We start from the raw sequence: 21,087 nt of genomic DNA, 5'->3' as shown, positions 1-21,087 counted from the left end.
TTGACGTGTACTGATTATACATATTTATGGAGTAGAGAGCTATATTTCAATACATGTGTACAATGTGTGATGATTAAATCATGGTAACTAGCATATTTATCATCACAAAAAATTATCATTTATTTGTGATGAGAGCATGTGAGCTCCTCTCTTTTAGCCATTAGAAAACATACAATAAATTATTGTTACTTATAGATGCCTAGCACTACTGTACACAACTAGAACTTATTTTTCTTTCCTAGCTGTGATTTTGTATCTGTTAGCCAACCACTCCCATGTCCCTTCCCCTTCCCAGCCTCTAGTAACCACAATTCTACTCTCTACTTCTGTAAGTTCATCCTTTTTTTTTTTTTTTTTTTTTTAGCTTCCACATGTAAGTAAGAACATGTGGTACTTGTCTTTGTGTGCCTGACTTAATTTCACTTTACATGTCTTTCAGGCTCATCCATGTTGCCTCACATGATAAAATTCTTTTTTTTTTTTTTTAGGGCTGAGTAGTATTCCATTGTATATCATCATTGTGTGCATTTTCTTTATCCATTCATCTGTTGATGGGTAATTGAATTAATGTCGACCGCATACCTGAAAAGGGTGAAGATACAAACTAACACTTATAGAACACCTTTTATAAGCTAAATTTTTTATATTTATCTCATTCTCACAAAAGCATTATAGAGTGAAATTTTTCTCCTTTTCAAATTAAGGAAACTGAGGCTCAGAGAAGTCAAGTAACATGCCCAAGGCCACAGAGCAAGTGAGAGCTGGGCAGCTCTAGGCTTTACTCTCAGGTCTGTCTGATTTAAAAGCCCATTTTCTTTCTAACATGTGATGCTGGCATTCTGTAAAAAAAAACTCAAGTATTCCATTTTTTGGTGGCTAGCTGGTCAGTGGATTTGAACCCTTGACCTTGGTGTTGTAACTCCATGCTCCTACTAACTGAGCTAACCGTCCAGCCCAAGTGTTCCATTTTAACAGTTGGAGAGACTGAGGTACAGAGAATCAGGAGACTTCCTCTATTTTCTGATAAATTAGCCTTTTTGGTGAAGAAGAAAAGAAACCCCAATTTTTTGGAATGGAGTGTAAGCTCAGGCTGGGGCCAGGAAAATATCCTTTATCTTTTTGTGTGATAATTTTGTTTCTATTTTATGCCAGCATTAGGTTTTCAGAGCTTTAAAATGATGAAATGTAGGAAAACTGATGCTTGCTGTATTTATAAATCTTTATTAAATTCTAGTAACATACATGGTGTTTTCTAGACAATGTCTCAGAACAAACACATTTTATGTCCTAGAAATTAATGAAACTTTTTTTTGGTGACCATACATTTTATTTTATTTTTCACCCTTATTGAGGTGTAATTGACAAATAAAAATTGTTTATATTTAAGGTGTAAAAGGTGATGACTTAATTGAGACTCTTTATTTTTACCAAACCGTGCATGCTCAACTCTCCAGCTCCCAAACACCCTGCCTCACAAGTGCATGATATCTGAGGTATGATAGGGCATAATTTTAAGACATTTCTTTTTATAAAAGGTAATTTTGTCCCTGGGAAATGATTTGGAATGCCTTTTTAGATAGGCACATACCAGCTTATTCTCCCCAAGGCTCACTATACTCACACATTGTACTTCCTCTTGCTTCAGGAAAGAATTTCTTTTTAATCTCTGAACTTCCCTTGTGTGTGTGTGTGTGTGTGTTTATCCTCTGTGGGTATGTATTGGCATTTAGCCTTCCGTTCCTTTCAGTGTATTTGGTCTGGTGCCAAATGAGAGTCAGCACTTAGCCTAGAAGTATCGCTTTCCAATTTGATGTCAGAAGGAAAACTCCACCTCCCACACCCACTTCTAATTATCATAAACACTACAAAACATGACATTGCACCGTTCAGCCATCACTTGTGAATATCGGCTTTCTGCAGCTGTCATTCCTCCAGAAAATGAGACAGAGCCACATGGAGACTATGCCTTTAAGCCAGTCAAGTCCTCAAGGAGCACGGAGATCATCCTGGAAGATGTGGCTCCTCTGCTCAGCAACAGTTGTGTTGCTATTGCTTTGCTCCTTGAGTATACTGATTCTTACTTTGCTCCCACTCCAGGTAAGGAGGCAATAGTACCTAAGGTTGCTATTTATGATAATCCTTTTTTCATCTGTTAGTCTAGCTACTATCATTGTCACTCAGTATTGTTAGAAATGGTTGGAAGGATGAGACCTTAAGTACAAATGATGTAAATACAATTCCGGTCTTGTCATGACATGGCTTTTGAGGCTGATCAAAGTGTTTTGAGACAAAAGTCTCAGAAAAGGCTAAATGTTAACTGCAGAACTGAGGTAGATGAAGAGACTTGCTTGATTAAATCAGTCAGTTGACAGATGCCTGTGGGGTGATTTTTCTCTTGCTGGTACTCTGCCACATCCTCTTGGTGGAACTGAAAAGGTGTAAAACATGATGCCTCCCCTCAAGATATGGGATGCAAGCTATAGCCTTATTGAGGGAAAAGACACAAAAAGATAATGGAAGACGGAGTAAGGTAAGTGACAGGTGGTTGGTGTGTCTTTGAGGAGGTAAATGGCATTGGACTAGGAGTAAGAAATTCTGAATTCTGGTTCTAGATCACCCAATAACCAGCTGTATGAATTTGAGAAAGCTTTTTAATCTTTCTGGTTCTCAGCTTCTTCATCTGAAACATGGTGGTAGGGGAATGGATTTATTCATTATAATGCTACTTCTAGCTATAAATACAGTGATCAATAATTTACCTGAGTGTATTATGGAACATAAATGCTTTAGTAATTCAAAAGTGGGGACAATGGCTTTGGGCTGGAGTAATCAGGGAAGGCATCATGGGAGAAAAAGGAAGCACATGTCTATTTGGGAAGCCCCTGATGCTTATCAGAAATTTCCCATTGAGCTGCAGCCCAAGTTGTGGGCCTAGAAAATGGGATTGCATACTGGGAATGGAGATGTTAGTTTTGTTATTAGAAGTTAACCTCACATAGTACTGACCAAAAAGAATATAAGAAATGTTTTACTTAATTCAGGATGTGGTATATTTCTGGTTACATTTGAAGACCCTGAACCTTGGGGCGAATAAGATGGTATATGTCCATATAAGAAAGGATTGGGCTATGACTGCAGAAACATTTTTCTAAAGGGAATGTCCAGCGAAGATTTCAAAGGTATTGTCCTGCCACTCAAGATATATGAAAGCAATTGAGAAAATATGCAGGAGGAAGCAGTGCACTATAGATACTAATTAATTTAGTTAAGATAAGTATAGCTTTGGCCAAATTTTTATACAGTAGCCTATTAATTTGTATCCCATAGCTATATACACGGATGTGCAACAGAGGCATTTCTAATCACAGCTCTGCTCTCTCATGAATATATAAAAGAGAAGTACGAACTTTCTGGAGCAGTGAAGTTAGAGCAGAGAAAAATTGTCAGCAAGTCTCAGTTTTTAGATTTCTGAAGAGGAAGGGTGATAATAGCAATGACTTAAATTTGAAAGTGGGTTTTCCTTCTAAAAACCACCTGAAGTTTTATTAGCCAGATGGCTCTGAAGAACATTGAATATAGGCATCATTAGTTCCTGCATATGACTAGGGTACAAATGCACAGAAGAGGAAGAAACGCCTTTGCCTAAGGCATACAGTGGCTCTTGCAAAGGGAAAGAGAATGTCTAATAATGCTGGAGTCATCTAAGACACCTCTTGCCAGAATGAAACTTAATTAATCTCATGTGTTTCAGCTCTGATTCTGGATTCTCTCTCCTAGAAAACAAGCAGCTTCTCAATGAAAGATTCTGCCTCTAAACATAGCCCAGAGTTTGTTCCAAATTTAGGGAAGTATAAAAAGTTTTTAGGATATTGTCCTGACAAAATGCTTGGAGGTTTACTTCCTCTAGGAAAAGCCCGTGGCCTGGCCGACAATGCTATGATACCAGCTCATGCATTCCACTCTCCACTGATCTGCACTTCCCTTTCCTAACTGGCCACAAATAAGTATCTTTGGAAAAGAGTTCTGTGTGGCTGACAGATGGTGAGTCATTATGAGGTAGCCACTTCCACTTTCTCACAATACCCATGAACCTTGGCATTTTATTTTGTTTTGGTCTCCACTCTAGTTTTTATGTGCAAAGCCCCACATTCCAGATAGATGGGAAGCTTGGTTCCTTTTAGACCAACAGAAATTTCCTTGGGAGAACTTATTTTTACTTTTTTCCCTCCTTCTTTCAGAAGACAGTTAACAAAAAGGATAGGCTATGAGCCCAAGGAATTTGGTCAAACCGTCGGTGAAAATAACCTCATAGAAGTTGTCTTTAAGAAACCACATGTTCAGGAGAGTCCTCTGCTTCAGTGAAATGAAGGATACTTCCAAGAGCGGAAGCTGTACTTGTACTTAAAAGTAGAGTAGATTTTACTTCCAAATCATGATGTGATTAAGGTTGGTTTAGAGAAGGAATAATTAAGCTTTGGCCATTTTGAGCCTAACTATGTAAATATAGGCTTAAATCAAATGAGGTTACAAGAGCAACTGATCCTTCTAAGCAAAACTAAACTAAACTACACTGAAAGTCCCATATGCTTTTTAATCAGTGGGTGTTTACTCTTTTCTGAAAGCACCAGAATTATAAAGAGAACCTGCTCCACAGAATGGTAGGGGTGAGAGTTTTGAATCAGACAGGCTGAGCTTGGATCTCAGCCTTGCCTCTTACTATCTGTATAACCTAGGGCTTGCTACTTAATCCCTCTCATCCTCATTTCCTCGTCTGCAAAATGAGGATGCTAATTCTTATAGAATTGCAGTAAGAATTAATGAGACAGTACAGTGCCTGACACATAGTAGTAATATATGGCAGTGATTAATATTTGCACCCTTACTGTTAACGAGATTACAATGAACATACATTTAACAAGATCTTTTAACAATATGGATATTCTTTGCCTGTTTATATCACTTCCTTAAACAAATACTATATACCTCACAGCTAAAAGAACAATTTTGCAATCAGATTTTCATTTGTGGCAATAATTAGAGATTATCACAGGTGGTTTTTGTAGCTCTAAATAGACATTAAAACAGCCCACAGTACAGCATCTGGAATTTCTGGCTCTGGCAATTAATTTGTCTATGTCCTTAGGTTTCTCTGTGCACATGACGGTAGTGAGTACAGATACTATCTATGGCACATAATCTGGCACTCATTTATAAATAGATTGTTACCTAATTGCTTCATATACGTAATCATGTGTTTCTAGAAAGATTATAAACTTCTTGAGAAGCAAGGGCCATAAATTACATTTGTCTCTCTTGTTTACAATGCTAGCATAATGTTGAGGATATAGGAATATAGGTACTTAAACTTTTTATACAGTTTTTCATTATAATCAGTGTCATTATCAAAACAGCTAATATTTATTAAGCAGGTTCAGACAGGATATCTGGGCAAAGCCCTTCACAATGATTACTTCATTTAAACCCAACAACAGCTTCAATGAGCTAGGTACTATTATTATTTCTCCCATTTTAGAGATGAGAATATTGGAGTTAAGAGAGTCCCTGTCCAATGCCTATCAGGGGCTGAACTAGATTGAATTTCAACATCTTTTCTAAGAAACACCAAAATATGGATGAAATAATTTCAAAAGCCAAAACAATTGCAGTCACCTGCATTTTTGTCCATGTGTTTCCCTCTTGTCACTATTGATAAATTGTTTATGCACCTATCCAAGACCACCTATGAATTGGATTCTACCCCCTCTTACCTACTCAAGGACATTGTGCCAACAATTCTCTCCTTGCTCTTACATGTTACTCCTCCCCCATTTTACTGGGACATTCCCATCAAATGGCAACAGACAAACATTTTGTCATTTCTTTCATATTAAAACAAATAAAACCAAGAACAAAAAAAATGGCAACAAAAAACCTGTTTTACCTCTCATCCTAATCCAGGCTGTACTCAGTTTTTCTTTTCCCCCTTACAGCAAAACTCCTCCAATTTCCCTTTTCCCATTTGCTCCTAAATTTATTCTAATTAAGCTTCTGCCCTCATCACATCACGGAAACTCCTCTTGTCAAGAACTCCAAAACCTATCATGTTGCTAAATCCATTGGTCAATTTTCTGTCCTCTTCTTACTTGACTTATCAGCAGCATTTGACACCAGCTGGTCACTTCTCCCTGAAATACATTCCTCTCCTAGTTTCCGAACATCACACTCTCCTAGCTTCCTTTCTGACTTGCAGCCTTTCTTTTTGGTCTCCTCCGCAGGTTCCTTCTCATTCTCTGACCTCTAAATATTGCAGTGTCCCAGTTCTCACTATCTAAACTCACTGACTTGATGGTCACATACAGTCTTATGTCTTAAAGAACCAACTACAAGCAGAAGACTCCTAAATTTATATCATCAGAACTAACTCCAGCCTCACAGACCCCGCTGCCTTTGTGACATCCTTTCCTGGATATCTAATAGGCATCACAAACTTAACATGTCCAAAACCAAACTCATGATTGTTCCCCCTCCCCACCTCAATTTATTCCTCTTAAATCTTGACCATTTCAGTAAATGACAACTTTATCTTTCCAATTATTCTGGTCTTAAATCTTGGAGTCATCTTTGTCTTTTCTCATTTTCTCACCCCATATCTATGTCAAAAACTCCCATTGGTTCTATTTTCCATTCACTCATCACCATCTCCCCTGCTAGCACCTTGGCCAGAGGCACTGTGTTCTCTTGTCTAGGTGAATACTAGATGATCTCTTAGCTGATCTCACTACTTTTGCACCTGCTTCTCTTTAATTTATTCCTAGCATAGCAGCCAGGGAAATTGTATAAGGGGAAAATGGGCAACACCTTTAAGTTCAAAAAGTCTCCCAAGCATGTTTCCATAAGGAAATCAATGTACTTTGGGTGTTACAAAAATGTTTGTGGTTTGTACCTTATCTTACTACACAGTATTTTAGAGCATTTAGCATTTAAATTGTTGTATGTGTGAAATTAATCACAACAATGTCATCTCGTAGCATGTTAATTGCAGTATGTTGCAACAGTTTGAAACTGTTTCTCAGGGTATTGCAGTTACTGTATATGACATGTAATTGTCTAAATAGTAAATAAGGGTGACTTTATCAATCTGAGTTGTAAATATTTCTACATTTTAATTTGTTATTATTTTAAATAAAAATAAACATAAATAGACGTTCCATTATTTTCTTCCCACATACCAATGGATCACCTTGTATTGTCACTGGGGTGTGGAGACTGCTATATATAGAAAATTTTTATAGCCCAAGATGGGGAAAGTCCAAGATCAAATAGTTGTCCTGTGAGTACAGGTTAGTTGTCCTGTGAGTGGATGGAATGAGACCTTAACTTTTGCCTACCACACCCAAAAGGACAGCAAGGTAGTGAAAGGTGAAGGATAGAGCCAGTCATCTTTAAAGGGAAGGTGAGAGAACTAAGACAAGGTTGAGAAAGAGATTTTTTTTTTTATGGCTATGGAAAAGTAGATGGCTTCAGTAATCTGAACCTCTAAATAAACCAATCAAAAAAGTAGTGACGTTGTCATTATCCTAACCAATTCCTCTTTTTCTTTCCAAACAGACTGCTAAGGAGCCCTGTGCAGCTAAGTTTGGTGAGTAACCTGTTTTGTATGCCTCCTTTTTACTTTTCTTAGTTGTTGGTGCAAGAAGGCAAGTGTGAGTGCTCTCAAGAAAGCCTGTATTCTCTTTTACTTATTTTTCAGCTACTATTTATAATTACTTACCATGTGCTGGGTAGTAGTCTAGGAGCTGAGGCTTTCAGAGATGAACCAGGCAGACGAGCTCATGCTCTGATGAAGCTCTCACTTAAGGTCACATCTCTGGGCAGGAGTGCACATCATTCTTACAAGCCTGTGAATCTGAGAATCAGGAATCTACCTTTAATTCTGTGTTTCAGTAAGCATAACAAGTTTCAGATTTCTCCAACCTTTTCTCAAAGTCCTTCCCACATTTCACATATTGCTAATGTCCAGTAGAGAAGGTGGGAGGGTGTCATTGTTTCCAAATGTATAGAAGAGGAATGAGAGTTAAGTTAAAGGAATGGCCACTTCCTCTGCTCCTTTTTTCCTTTAATCTTAGTTCTGAGTCACTTTCTCATACCTGATATTTGCTTAGGAAGCACAGTAAAGTTTACAGTTACACTGAGCCTTAGAATATTTCTTAGAATACATAAAAACTTCAAATAAATACATTTTTTGTTGTTTATAGGTTTGATACCAAACACACAATTTCAGTTGAGAGCAAAACATTTCTAGAGTTAACTCTGAAACCCCTGTGTTCTTATACAGCTCAAATTGCTAGGTTTCCTTGGCTTGTGGGAATTAGGAAATTTCTTTTTACTTGTCTCTGTCTTCATGTTTGTTTTTCCTGTAAATGGAATGGAACTCATGGTATGTTTGAAAAGTTTTCTTGATGTGGTAAAAGTTGAGAACCTCAAATGATGCTGAAGTGGTCTTTGAGTGACCTCTCTTACAGAATTAAATAGAAGACCCAATGACACTTCTTCCTGGCGACTTGCCTATTGACTATTACATGCCAAGTAGGAAGAAATTTACTGGGCTCTGAGCTTATGAGAGATACAGGGAGAGTTTGTTTCTGGCTCTAGTGATCTCTCCTTCATTCTCCTCTAGAATCTACCCTCAGATTCTTATATCAGTCATTTACATACCAAACTGAATTTAAATCAATTTGTTATCTCTTCCATGGTATTTTCTCAAGGTTTCCTTAAAATTATGGGACAAAGGCTTTGCCCTGTGCAGCTAAAATTGTGGAGAGTTGGAGAACAGGCCAGATAAATATTTTGGGTAGTAAAAGCACTTCCTGAGGCAGTGAAATCACACTGCTGTGCCAAACCAATTAACATTAAGTAAATATTTAAATTTCATATGCAACTATGAAAATGAGTGATTAGGTCTTGACTTTTCCTTCACTCCTTTGTGACAGTATTAAACCAGGGATGCCGGATTTAAACAGCCAAGTAATTTCTGTTTATAAGTCATGAATTTACCAATATCTGTTTGTGGGGGCTTGGATAATGGTATTCCACGTGGTTCTTGATTGATATATAACAACAAACTGATGAGAAGAACCACAGTTTAGTCACATAGCACACAATTCAGGAACATGGAAGTATCATTCAATCAAGAAATATTTATCGAGCATATACTCTTTTAGGTGCTGAAGATACACCAATGAGCAAAATAGAGAAGTGCTTGTCCTCAAAGATGTTATATTCAAGCAGCTATAAGATAGACAATAAACAAATGAATAATTTAATTTATAATATGCTAGATGCTGACACCTTCTATGAAGAAAGCTAAAGGGAGAAAGTGACAGGAGAACTATCACTTCATATAAATCGATTAGGGAAGGTCTCACTGATGAAGTGGTGTGTAGTAAATAGTTATCTACATAGAAAAAGCATAGAAAGGCATGGACTGACAACCCAGGTTGTCACAGTCCTGGTGTGTAATTCCTCTCTCTCTCCCTCCTTCCTTCCTCCTCCTTTCTTTCCTTTATTCCCTCCACAAATATTAATTAAAAAGAGACGCAGAGCCCCTTAACTCATTTTGCTAATCCAAATCAATTTCCTTAGCTCTCCAAGCAGGAGATACACTTAGGATTTGCATCTTCTCTAAAACGAGGATGCGATAGATACTTAAAATATTAAAATCGTGGTTGGAGAGAACTAGTACAGACCAGGTAAAAAGACAACCTGTAGGTGGTAAAAAATCACCTACAATCAAAAGAGGATGAAATAATGAAATGACTGTGTTTTCCATTTTTTTCCCTTGTAAATTTCTTATAGGACCATTACCCTTAAAATGGCAAATGGCATCTTCTGAACATCCTTGCGTGAATAAGATATCTGATTGGAAGTTGGGGATACTTCAGAACGGCTTGTATTTAATTTATGGTCAAGTGGCTCCTAATGAAACCTACAAGGAATTAGCTCCTTTTAAGGTGCAGCTCCGTAAAAATGAAGACATCATACAAACTCTAACAAACAAGTCTAAAATTCAGTATGTAGGAGGGACTTATGAATTGCATGCTGGAGATGTAATAGAGTTGATATTCAACAGTGAACATCAGGTCCTAGAAAATAATACATACTGGGGGATTGTTTTACTAGCAAATCCCCAATTCATCTCCTAGAGACTTGATTGTTGGCACTGGTGGGGAGGGTTCTAGGGGGCATATTTTCAACGCCTACAGTTTGTCTGGATACACAAATCAACACAAATGAGCTCCTCTGCATGTGAATTTTCATCTCTCATGCTTATCTGAAAGAAACTCAGAGGAAAAGCTAAAGACTTTTGATTACCCCTCGTTGGTTCTGCAAAAATACTTCTCTAATCCATGATAAAATGAATATTTGTGGCAGAGGCCAGAAGCTCTTCAAAGACTCTTCCTCTAATCCTTGAATCTCTGAGTGGAAAAATGAAGTCCTGTCCCCATGGGAGGCTTACTTGGTATGCAAAGGATCCAGGGCAGTAGACCGGCCTTGTTCTCATATTTGCTGGCTGCTTTACTTTATTCTTTTCATGCCACCATCTTCTGAGACCCTCCTAATAAAAAGTAGTCAGACTGGTAGTGTGGCCACAGATATGCCAACAATACCCTACTTTAAATGTGGTGATGTCAGAGAATAGAGAACACTCTAAGAACTATTGGGATAGAGGCGCAGGTGGCATGAAGTGGAATATACTTTATCTGGGAATTTCCCTTGGTTTCATCAAACTCAGGATGCAAGGTGCGTTTTAAAGGAATCATTCTGAACATTTATCTAGGGCTTCACGAGAACTTATTGTTCGTATGTATGTCTAAACATTGCTAATGGTAAAGAAAGAGTAATCATTAGAAATCATTAGATTTAACCCAGGAAATTGGTATTACCAATACTGCACTATGTCACGTCATGATTTCACATTTTTAGCTGGCTTTCCACAGTCTGCAAAGTGCTTTCATATATCATGTGGCAACCCTGTGATGTCAATAGGGCAGGTCTTTTTGGCAAAATCTTAACAATGAGAGAATGGAGGCAAATGGAAACACTGGTAACTTGCCTTAACTCATACAACTAGTTACTCACAGAGACAATGGGCTTTCCTCGGTATCACACTGCCTCAGCTTTGGAACTGATGTTTCTGCTATCATAGTATAAGTTTATAAAATTGAGCAAATGAAGTTTTCAGGAGGCATATTCCCCTTCAGCCCAAGGTGGATAGAGTGAAGCTAGCGCAGATCTCTTCCTTACCAGCAGCATTCTTCCCCTTTCCCTGCCTGCAGCACTCCGGTGCTGCTCAGGACTTACTCCAACCAAATCCCCTTCTCCACTTGGAAGAGCCCACCTCAGTCAAATGTGCTAACTTTTAAAAATAATGAATAGCACTCAATTCAAAAGTTGTAAACTGTTAAATGAGCTGCTTGTAGGTATTTGTTTTAAACCAATTAAAAATATTTATGGATATTTGTAAAAAGCTACATTATATTAATTAATATTATCACATATAAAGCTAATTTAAAAATATTTGTGTTGTGCGTATTAAAAAATTGCTTGGGAGTAGGCGAAGCCTGAGGCCAAGCTGTTTCTTTTGTAAGTCTTTTTTTTTTTTTTTTTAAACATGTGTGGAGTAGCTATAAGACCAAAGACTTGGATACTTTGTTCCTTTTATATTTGCATATCATCTCAGGAAATCAAAGTTGTGTCATATATATCGATAGGAACTTGATCTTTGTTGAGTCATAAGCAGCAGGAAATTTTCACTCTGTTTGTTGATTTTAGCCATCCTTGAAATTGGCTATGGTGGAAGTATTTAGACCATGAGGACTGGCAAACACTACAAATCAGGGCTTTTCCTTCTGGACAGCTGATTTACTAGCACACCACTGTTCGCCAAACTCTCCTTCATAATGACTCCTCTCTGCCCCTGCCTCATTTCCAGGACAATAAAGGCAGGCTAAGGGAGAAAGTGCGATTGTCACATTCCCAGCAAAAGTCCACTACAGTAGTGATTTCTCAGGGCAAGCAGAGGTTTCTGCAGCTACAGCCAGAGGAATGGCTACCAACAGATGATCTTTGAATTTTCCTGGTTTTATAATTTCAGCTTTTGTTTTCAAGGTATACTCTGCTTCCTTGTGTCTTCACATAGTAGTCTGCATTTTAAAACTAATAAAATATATATTAGCAACTGGACTGCCGCTGATTTATCTGTGTGTTATCTGGAGAACATGAAGGTACATAAGAAAAATTCCTGTCCATATGAAACACTGCATGTCAAGAGTTAAGCGAAAGTGAGAGCTAGATGCAATTAGCTTTTGGCCATACCTGTTCCCATTGCTGATGGGTCAGACAGTCAGTTTCACTTTGTGATGTCCGTCCACGTCCTCTCCTCCACCCTGCCCACGCTCACCATCAAAGCCATCATCAACCTTTCTCACACTGTTTTTTGCTTCCATTTTGCCCCATGGAAGCTGACCAATACTGTGTTATATGACTGGGGATTAAGTCTCTGCTTCTGAAGATGGCAGTTAACAGAAAGGTGATGCAGTCTTGTGCATTTGATGGAACAGACAAACTCTTTAGATGGAGAGCATCTTGGAGATGTAACTTCTGCCTTTATGTTATATCCCAGTGAGGCAATTTTACTGGGGGGTGTGTGTGTGCATTTTTTTTTGGTAGAGAGAAGGAAAAGCAAAACTCTGATTGACTGATGCGTCAGCAATTTGAGGATTTTCTTCAAGTAGAAGCTATCAATGATGCCTTGGCATAAACACATTCCTTGACCTAAGAGGATGCATGTCTATCCTGGAGCTCATTAGTGTCTCTAGGAGAGTAACTCCACTCATCATGACTCTCTCATGAGTCCCACATCTGTCCACAGGAAACTTGTACACATGCCTTGTTCCTACAAATTAGTAGAGTACGAGATCACCTCAATATAGCACAATTCTCCCATCTCCACTACCAAGCAGATCGCCCTTCTCTTTCCAACAGATTTCTTGGGTGTGGTTAGACTCTAGCCCACTGTCAGTTTTTCTCAGGTGGGAGGCAGGTACCAGTTTTTTGTATCTTCTAACCACAAGAAATATATTTTGAAGCTTTCTTAGAGGTTCCTATGACATCCCCTTACAGGCTTGAGGTTAGAAAGGTCTTTTGTGCCTTATCCCTCCTATAAAGGGAAAGAGGTAGAACTCACAGCATGGCCACAGCTCTCCATAAATGTTATCATCAGTCTCTCCTTATCTCTACTCTGTCCTCATTTTATATTCTTCATCTAGACGAAGTGTCTAGAAGTGGGCAGAGGGGAGGGGGCTTACTTTCATTCCCTTTATAAATTCCACATATTGCAGAAGGAGGAATTGTCTTACTCTCATTTCTGTCTCCAGGTACCAATCATATTGTCTGAGTTGAAACTGAGTCAGGAAGGGTTCTGCTTTAATAACTAGTTTTACTTTTGTGTTTAAAAGGTATATGGAGGACTTATAACAAAATGCAGAAACAATAAAAGCCCCAAACCATCATCACAGGATCAAAAAAAAAAAAAAGTGCTAAACAAAAATGTAGAGTGAGAGGAAAATTATTGTTCAGAAAGTCAGACTTAACATCATTACACATAAACATAAAACATTGCTTTTAATTTCTCGTTAGTAAAGGAAATTTAGAGAAACATAAAGTAAATAAAGTGGTTTTACCTAATTTTTTAAAGCACACTGTTTTTTTAGAAGAAAGAATTTTTCTCCTAGTGCTGAGCACTAAGTAGACTGTCCCAAGTGCACACTGAATGCTCTAGACAGCAAAATGCAGATCTTACATTCATCTGATTTGAATACACCAGTTTCTGACAGCAGTTAGGAACTTTAAGGACTTCAAAACAGTTAAGTTGAGCTATCGGTCCAAGATATGCAGTAGTATTAGTGAACCCTACTGCATTGTTTGTAATAGTACACAAGAGGGTTTATGTGACAAGTTTCAAAAAACCTGGGGAGTGTTTGGCAACAGGAAAATGAAAATCCACGGTACATTGGATTAAACCAACTTTCTCATCTCTTCAACAGCATAATCAGAGTGGAAATCTCTGATGTCAGCATTTAGGGTGACTGTTTCCATCCAGCTTTGCTGTTGTCCAGGGATATCACAGGGATGGCCTGCTCCTCACGCAGAGCCTCAATGCACAGTCTGGGTTGGACTGGGGTGAACTGGTGCGTTTTAGTTTTTTAGAATGGAAGACACATAGAGCCTCTTTGTCTTCTTCCTGCCTTTGGCTTGTACCTCGTGGCTGACTGGCTGGTCTCCAAAGGGGATCTGATGACCTACAGTCTAGGGTCTGACACAGAGCCTGGTTCATAGTCCTACCATCTGCTGAGTAAGCAAATAAATGAATCTTAAGTTTATCTGAGTGTTGGTGTTAACATAGCACTGTCTTGGGCCCACTGGATAACAGAATCCAGTCTGCAAAGTCCTCAGTCTCACCGTCTCCCATCTCATCACCTGCTGTTCTCAAGTGTTCGCCTCCTTCCTCATCAAAACCTATTCTCAGGGACATTGTTAACGCAACTGAAGAAAGGAAACTTCTAAACTCACTTGTATGAAGGGATAGTGGTCAATAAGCTGCCTTGCCTTGCATCACTAGAACAGGACGCAATCCTATTCTTTTTAAGCTTGTGGGCAGGTACACCAAGAAGCAACTGTCCTTACAATATCCACAGACAAAACAATTTATTCAATGATCAATAACAGAGCTTTCCAAAGTAAAGCCTATGGATTCTGCCTCAGATTTGCCCAGGATGCTACGGGGGATAAAAAAAAGGTATGAGATAATTCTTAGGCCTTATTCACAGTCAACTGAATGAACATTTCGAGGAGTGAGGCATAGGAATCAAATGTTTAACAAGCTCTGACCCACAGGTTATTCTTATGTACCATACAGTTTAAGAACGACTGCTTTATGAATGCAACTTTGAATCACAGCTGAAGCTTTCTCCAAGTATTTAAAAAGAGTTAAAGCTTCTATAACAAATAAAACAAAACAAAACAAGCAAAAAACCCCACAGTTGGTGGTGCCTATGAGACTTTTAAGCCATCCTTACCCTAAAAAACAAGTGGCCCTCAGTCCTCTATGTGAGTCTGATTAAAGCGAGGCCCTCCAGTTTTCTTAACCTAATGGCAACTTTGCCACTTGAACATTGGCAACCTAAGGCCTATCAACCTTGTCACAATCAACATCACATTATGTTATTAACTCCCGAATATTTTTCTCTAGCCCATGTTGCTCTCTTTCCTTTAGACTTGTAAATTCAGCTGTCTACTCAATAATTTCACATGGAGGTGTAATGGACACATCAAACTCAACATGCCCAAAATGGATCTCTTAATGTCTCCCCAGAGACCAGCTTTTCTTGAAGGCTTCATCATTTCAGTTATATTGCTTGGGTCCAAAACCTTTGAGTCATGGAGTCATTCTTGACTCTTGTCTTTTACCCATCTAATCTGTTAGGAAATCACATTGTCTTTACCTTGAAAGAGAATCTGACCTCTTTTCTGCTGTAACTCTTGTCTGTGCCACCAAGATTATGTCAATAGCTTCATAACTGGTTACGCTGCTCCCGCCTTTACTGGGAGACAAAATTGTTTTCAAATCTCAGCTTTGCCATTTACTAGTTATTTGGATCTTGGAAAAATTAGCTGTCCTTTCTGAGACTCAATTTCTTGTTTGTTTTGTTTACTGTTGCTTCTCTGGTGCCTGGCACATAAATTGGAATTCAATAAATATCTGTTGAATCAAGAAATACATTTAAAATATGTTTACAATAGCAACTAACATATGTAAATTTCTTGATACATGGCAGACACTGAATAAATGGTGGCTACCATTGTTTTTCTTTTTATTAAAGATTTTGGATTATTTTTAAGTTTTTGAACTTCATCATTCCCCAAAGTAAGAGATATCTATTTAGCATCTATCTCTTATTCTCTCTCCTTCCCAAGGAAAGGTAAACTCTGAGATAAAAGCATTTTATTTATTCAGTGCTGTATCACTGGCACCTAGAACAGTGCCTGGAACACAGAAGAAGCTTAACAGATATTGAAGTAGATGAAGAGAATGATGGGACCCTTGTTCCTGTTTAGAATGACCAGTAATACATAAGATATATATGTTGCAAACAACCTCCTAAAGTGGGGGGCTTACTTCTATATCTGTAGGTTTTTTAAACTTTACGTAAGATAATGCATGGAAAATTCTAAGTACGTGCATAACACGTGCTCAGTGAAAGTTGGCTGCTATCTTCATCGTACTGATATGATCATCACTATCATAGTAGTTGTCATTTCTTTATATTTGTTTCCCTAGGAAGATATATCCTAGAACACTTTATTTGCTTTACCATAGTAATGCTTTCACCAAATTTTAAGTTAAGCTTGGTCTTTGGCTTTTATTATCTATATTAGAAACAGCCATGAGCATCTTGCCAAAAACAGCTCTTAGAACATTGTTTACTATGTTACTCTTCATCCTTTATGACAAACACATTCAGGAAGACTGATCTCTCATGAACTTGAAGCTGTATCTCTATGGGGTTTTTTTTCTCACATATTTTTATATAGCACTCAAGAGTTCAATAAGATGTAGGATTTCAGAATTTGCATTTTTTGACCCTGCAAAGGCATTGTAAGTCTCTACAATCTTGCATTTATCATTAATTACTTCAAATAAACATGTTCAGAAACACCAACTGTGGTGTCTTAGCACAGATGTTGATAGATACTGCCTTAGATTGAAAGTTTTTTCTTCAACAGGGCTTTTCAGAATGGTTATTTCAGAATAGTGAAATTCTGAAATAAACATGTCTGAGATCCGGTCTTCAGTTTTATAGGTCCAGAAACTGAATTTTATCGAAGTCTTAGAGTTTATAAATCTCCCAGGGACTGTATAACCAAATTCATGAGAGAATGAGATATAAAGTATGGCAGGAATTCATTGGTCTGTGCATTTGCTCCCTGAAGGAGCTTATATGGGAATCCAAATTATAACCAGAAGGTTATTGGCAGGCATGGAATCCAAGCCAGGGTAGTTAGGTAGAGGACCTGAGTGAATAATGGCCTAACATACCAAATGCATCTTCTACTCATTAAACAAATATTTCCTGGGGCCAATTATATCCTAGATACTGTACTACATACTAGAGGAGATTCAAAAAGGAAAAGTTGTAATATTTGTCCTCATGCATTTTAGAGTCTAGTAGAGAAACAGTGCACAAACAAATGAACAGAGGATTGTGTACATGGTAATTATTCTACTGGGAGTAATCAGCCCAGCAAAAAGATAAAAGGAGAACCTGAACAAGAAAATGGCATTGGTGATGGGTAGAAAATAGTTTAAGAGAAAAATTTATGAAATAGAATAATTAGAATTTAATGATTGTGGCAGATGCTATTGGGGTTTCTGCCAAGCTCCTAATGGTGTCCTTATCAGATTTTCTTATGCACAGGAGTGGATCTCGGCAGCCTCATTTTCATCATGTGAGCCCATACTCTTAGCCAGAGTTGGTTTGTCAAGGATTAACTATCCTGAGGTGTTCTCTTGGCTGGAGGAGATAAACATTTGGAAGCTGTGGGAAAGCCCATCTTCTCCCTGAGAAGGAGAAACAACCAATCTGGCTAAGACAGAAGAATACAAGATATGCAGAGAAAAGCAGAAATAAAAAATGGTGTGATGATTAACTTTACATGTCAGCATGACTAGGCTAAGGGATGCCTGGATAGCCGGTAAAGCATAATTTCTGGGTTTGTCTGTGAAGGAGTTTCAGTTGACAGGGGAGGAGAAGACTCAGGCCTGGTTCACAGATGTTCTTATGCAATATGAAGTCACAATATGACTTCCAAATGTGGACAGCTGCACACTCCAGCCCTTCTCTGAGACATTCTTGAAAGACAGTGGTGATGAGAAATTCTCCCAGTGGACAGTTTTTCAAGCAGTGCACCTAGTTGTTCACTTTATTTGGATGGAGAAATGGTTACATGTGCGATTATATACCAGTTCATGAATGGTAGCCAATGGTTTGGCTGGATGCTCAGGGACTTGGAAGTGACATGATTGGAAAACTGAGGACAAAGAAATTAGCGCAAGAGGTATGTAGATAGACCTCTCCGAATGGGCAGAAACATGAAGATACTTGTGTCCCATGTGAATGCTCAGCAAAGGGTGACTTCAGCAGAGGAGGAGGAAGATTCTAATAATCAAGGGTATAGGATGACCCATTCTTTGGATATTAGTCAGCCTCTTTCCCTGGCCACTCCTGTCTTTGCCCAATGGGCTCATGAACGAAGTGGCCATGGTGGCAGGGATAGATGTTATGCATGGGCTCAGCAATATGAACTTCCTCTCACCAAGGCTGATCTGGCTACAGCCACTGCTGATTGCCCAATCTGTCAGCAGCAGAGACCAACACTGAACTCCCAATATGCCACCATTCCCCAGGATAACCAGCTAGCTATCTGGTGGCAGGGTGATTACATTTAACCACTTCTTCATGGAAGGGACAGCATTCTGCCCTTACTATAATAGATATTTATTCTAGATACGGATCTGCCTTCCTTGCATGCAATACTTTTGCCAAAACTACCATCCATGGACTTACACAATGCCTCATCCACCGCCATGGTATTCCACGCACCATTGTTTCTGACCAAGGAACTCACTTAACAGCCAAAGAAGTTAAGCAATGGGTATATGCTCATGGAATTCACTTGTCTTACCATGTTCCTCACTATCCTGAAATAGCTGGCTTGATAGAACAGTGGAATGGCCATTTGAACACTCAGTTACAGTGCCATCTAAATGGCAACACCTTGCAATGTTGGGGCAAAATTCTCCAGGAGGTTGTACATGCTCTGAATCAGGATTTGTGGTCTAGAAATCAAGGGATTAGAAACGGAAGTGTTACCACTCACCATTACTCCACGCAAAATTAAGGTCTAGAGGTCTTAGTTCCAGAGGGAGGAATGTTTCCACCAGGAGACACAACCATGATTCCACACAATCTAAGACTGCCACACGGTTGCTTTGGGCTTTTTATGACTCTGAGTCAATTGGTCAAAAAGGGAATTATGATGTTGGCTGTTTTTCAGATTATCAAGGGGAAATCGGAGTACTATTCCACAAAGGAGGCAAGAAAGAGTATGTCTGGAATACAGAGTATCTTTTAGGGCATCTCTTAGTATTACCATGCCTTGTGATTAAGTTCAGTGGAAAACTACAAAAACTCAATGGAGGCAGGACTACAAATGGCCCAGACTCTTCAGCAATAAAGGTTTGGGTTACTCCATCAAGTAAAGAACCGTGGCCAGCTGAAGTTCTTGCTGAAGGCAAAGGGAATGCAGAATGGGTTGTAGAAATGGGTACAATAGAAAGAAGTAGTTAGAAACACCAACTGTGACCACGTAACCAGTTATAGAACCAAAGACTATAATTGTAATTGTCATGAGTATTTCCTCTTTATTTTGTTATGGATACCTTTGTGTGCACATATACATATATTAAGCAAATATCTTTGTTTTCTTTTCTCTTATTTTCCTATTATGTAACATAAGATATATTGCCTTTATATTAGTATTTAAGTATTGTTAATTGTACACCATAATATTTAAGTTATGGACTACCAGGAGAAGGGTAAACCACACTAAAGGACTTTACTTCCTTTTCTGGGGAAAGGATTAGTGTGTTTTTGGCTGGATGCAGGATAGTTGTATCATGTTAGTTGGAATTATGACATTGTTATTATCTTCGTTTAGAGATTAAATATGGTTAAAGGAAATGCCTATGGGTGCCAGGTTAACAAGGGATGGACTTGTGATGGCTAATTTTATGTGTCAACTTGACTGGACTAAGGGATGCCCAGGCAATTGGCAAAACATTTCTGGTGTGTCCGTGAGGGTGTTTCTGGAATAGACTAGCATTTGACTGAGTAGACTGAGTAAAAAAGATCTGTTCTCACCAATGTGGGTGGGCACCATCAAATCAGTTGAGGGCTTGGATGGAACCAAAAGGAGGAAGAAGGGAAACTTTTTTCTCTTTCTTGATCTAGGACTTCCATCTCCTGCCCTTGGACATTGGAACTACTGTTTTGTGAGCCTTTGGATTTTGGGACTTGGATTTCATCCCAACACTAGTTCTCAGGCTTTTGGCTTTGAACTGGGAGGTACACCAGCAGCTACCTGGTTCTCAGACCTTTGGATTTGGACTGAATCACACCACCAGCTTCTCTGGTTCTCCTTTGTGGGACTTTTCAGCCTCCCTCCATAATTTTATGAGCCTGTTCCTGTAACAAATCTCCACTTATATACCCATTTATAAGGACACTTTAATAAGTTCATGGAAAAATAAAATCAAAAGATAATGAGAACCTTTCCATGAACTTTTTGAAGACCGATTGTATATCCTATTGCTTCTGTTTCTCTGGATAACCCTGACTAAGACAGGAAGAAACTCCATTAGACTGTCCCTGACCCATAAGGTCCAGCTACATTCTTGTCCTTAGATTCTGAGAATCACTGAAACTTTATGAAAAATTTCTCTTTTTTACCTACTCAGCTAGCTTAAGTTGGTTTTCATTAGTTGCAATCAGAATCTTGCAAACCAGAATGCAGCAAAATCCTGGTAGATAATTGTTGGTGACATCAGCAAGGTCATTTTAATGGTGTAATGGGGGCAGAATCCAGATTTCAAGGGCTGAAGAACAAATGGGAAGTATAATCACCAGATAATAAATAAATAAATAGAAGGCAAGATGAAAAATTATAGTCCTTTCTGGTTGTAAAGAAAAAAGAGTCATGCAGTGGTAGACAGAAGGCAATAACAGGGCTGAGGGAGTAAAAAGAAGCATCGACCTGGCAAGCAGATTAGGTGTTAATGTTGTTCAGTCAGGGTACCTCCTCCCAGCAGAGTGCTGGCGATACACAATATGCTCCATACCCTTGTACAATACAGTAAGCTGGGAAAATCCAATTTCCTTTCTTAGGAATTTGACCAGGAACATAAGA

At 38.6% G+C, this 21,087-nt stretch overlaps 1 protein-coding gene across 1 annotated transcript; it reads left to right on the top strand.

The window, feature by feature from the left end:
• Positions 1-1,871: 1,871 nt before the first annotated feature.
• Positions 1,872-10,202, top strand: TNFSF18 (TNF superfamily member 18). The gene is made up of 3 exons (XM_063103682.1): positions 1,872-2,097; positions 7,609-7,639; positions 9,856-10,202. The coding sequence occupies exons 1-3, from the start codon at positions 1,939-1,941 to the stop codon at positions 10,200-10,202; spliced, it is 537 nt and encodes a 178-aa protein (XP_062959752.1). The 5' UTR covers positions 1,872-1,938.
• The last annotated feature ends 10,885 nt before the right edge of the window (positions 10,203-21,087 follow it).

Source organism: Cynocephalus volans, chromosome 8, assembly GCF_027409185.1.
Source record: "Cynocephalus volans isolate mCynVol1 chromosome 8, mCynVol1.pri, whole genome shotgun sequence".
Taxonomy (NCBI): Eukaryota; Metazoa; Chordata; class Mammalia; order Dermoptera; family Cynocephalidae; genus Cynocephalus; species Cynocephalus volans.
The sequence above is the reverse complement of the archived record's forward strand: the minus strand, read 5'-3'. Positions and strand labels throughout refer to the sequence as shown.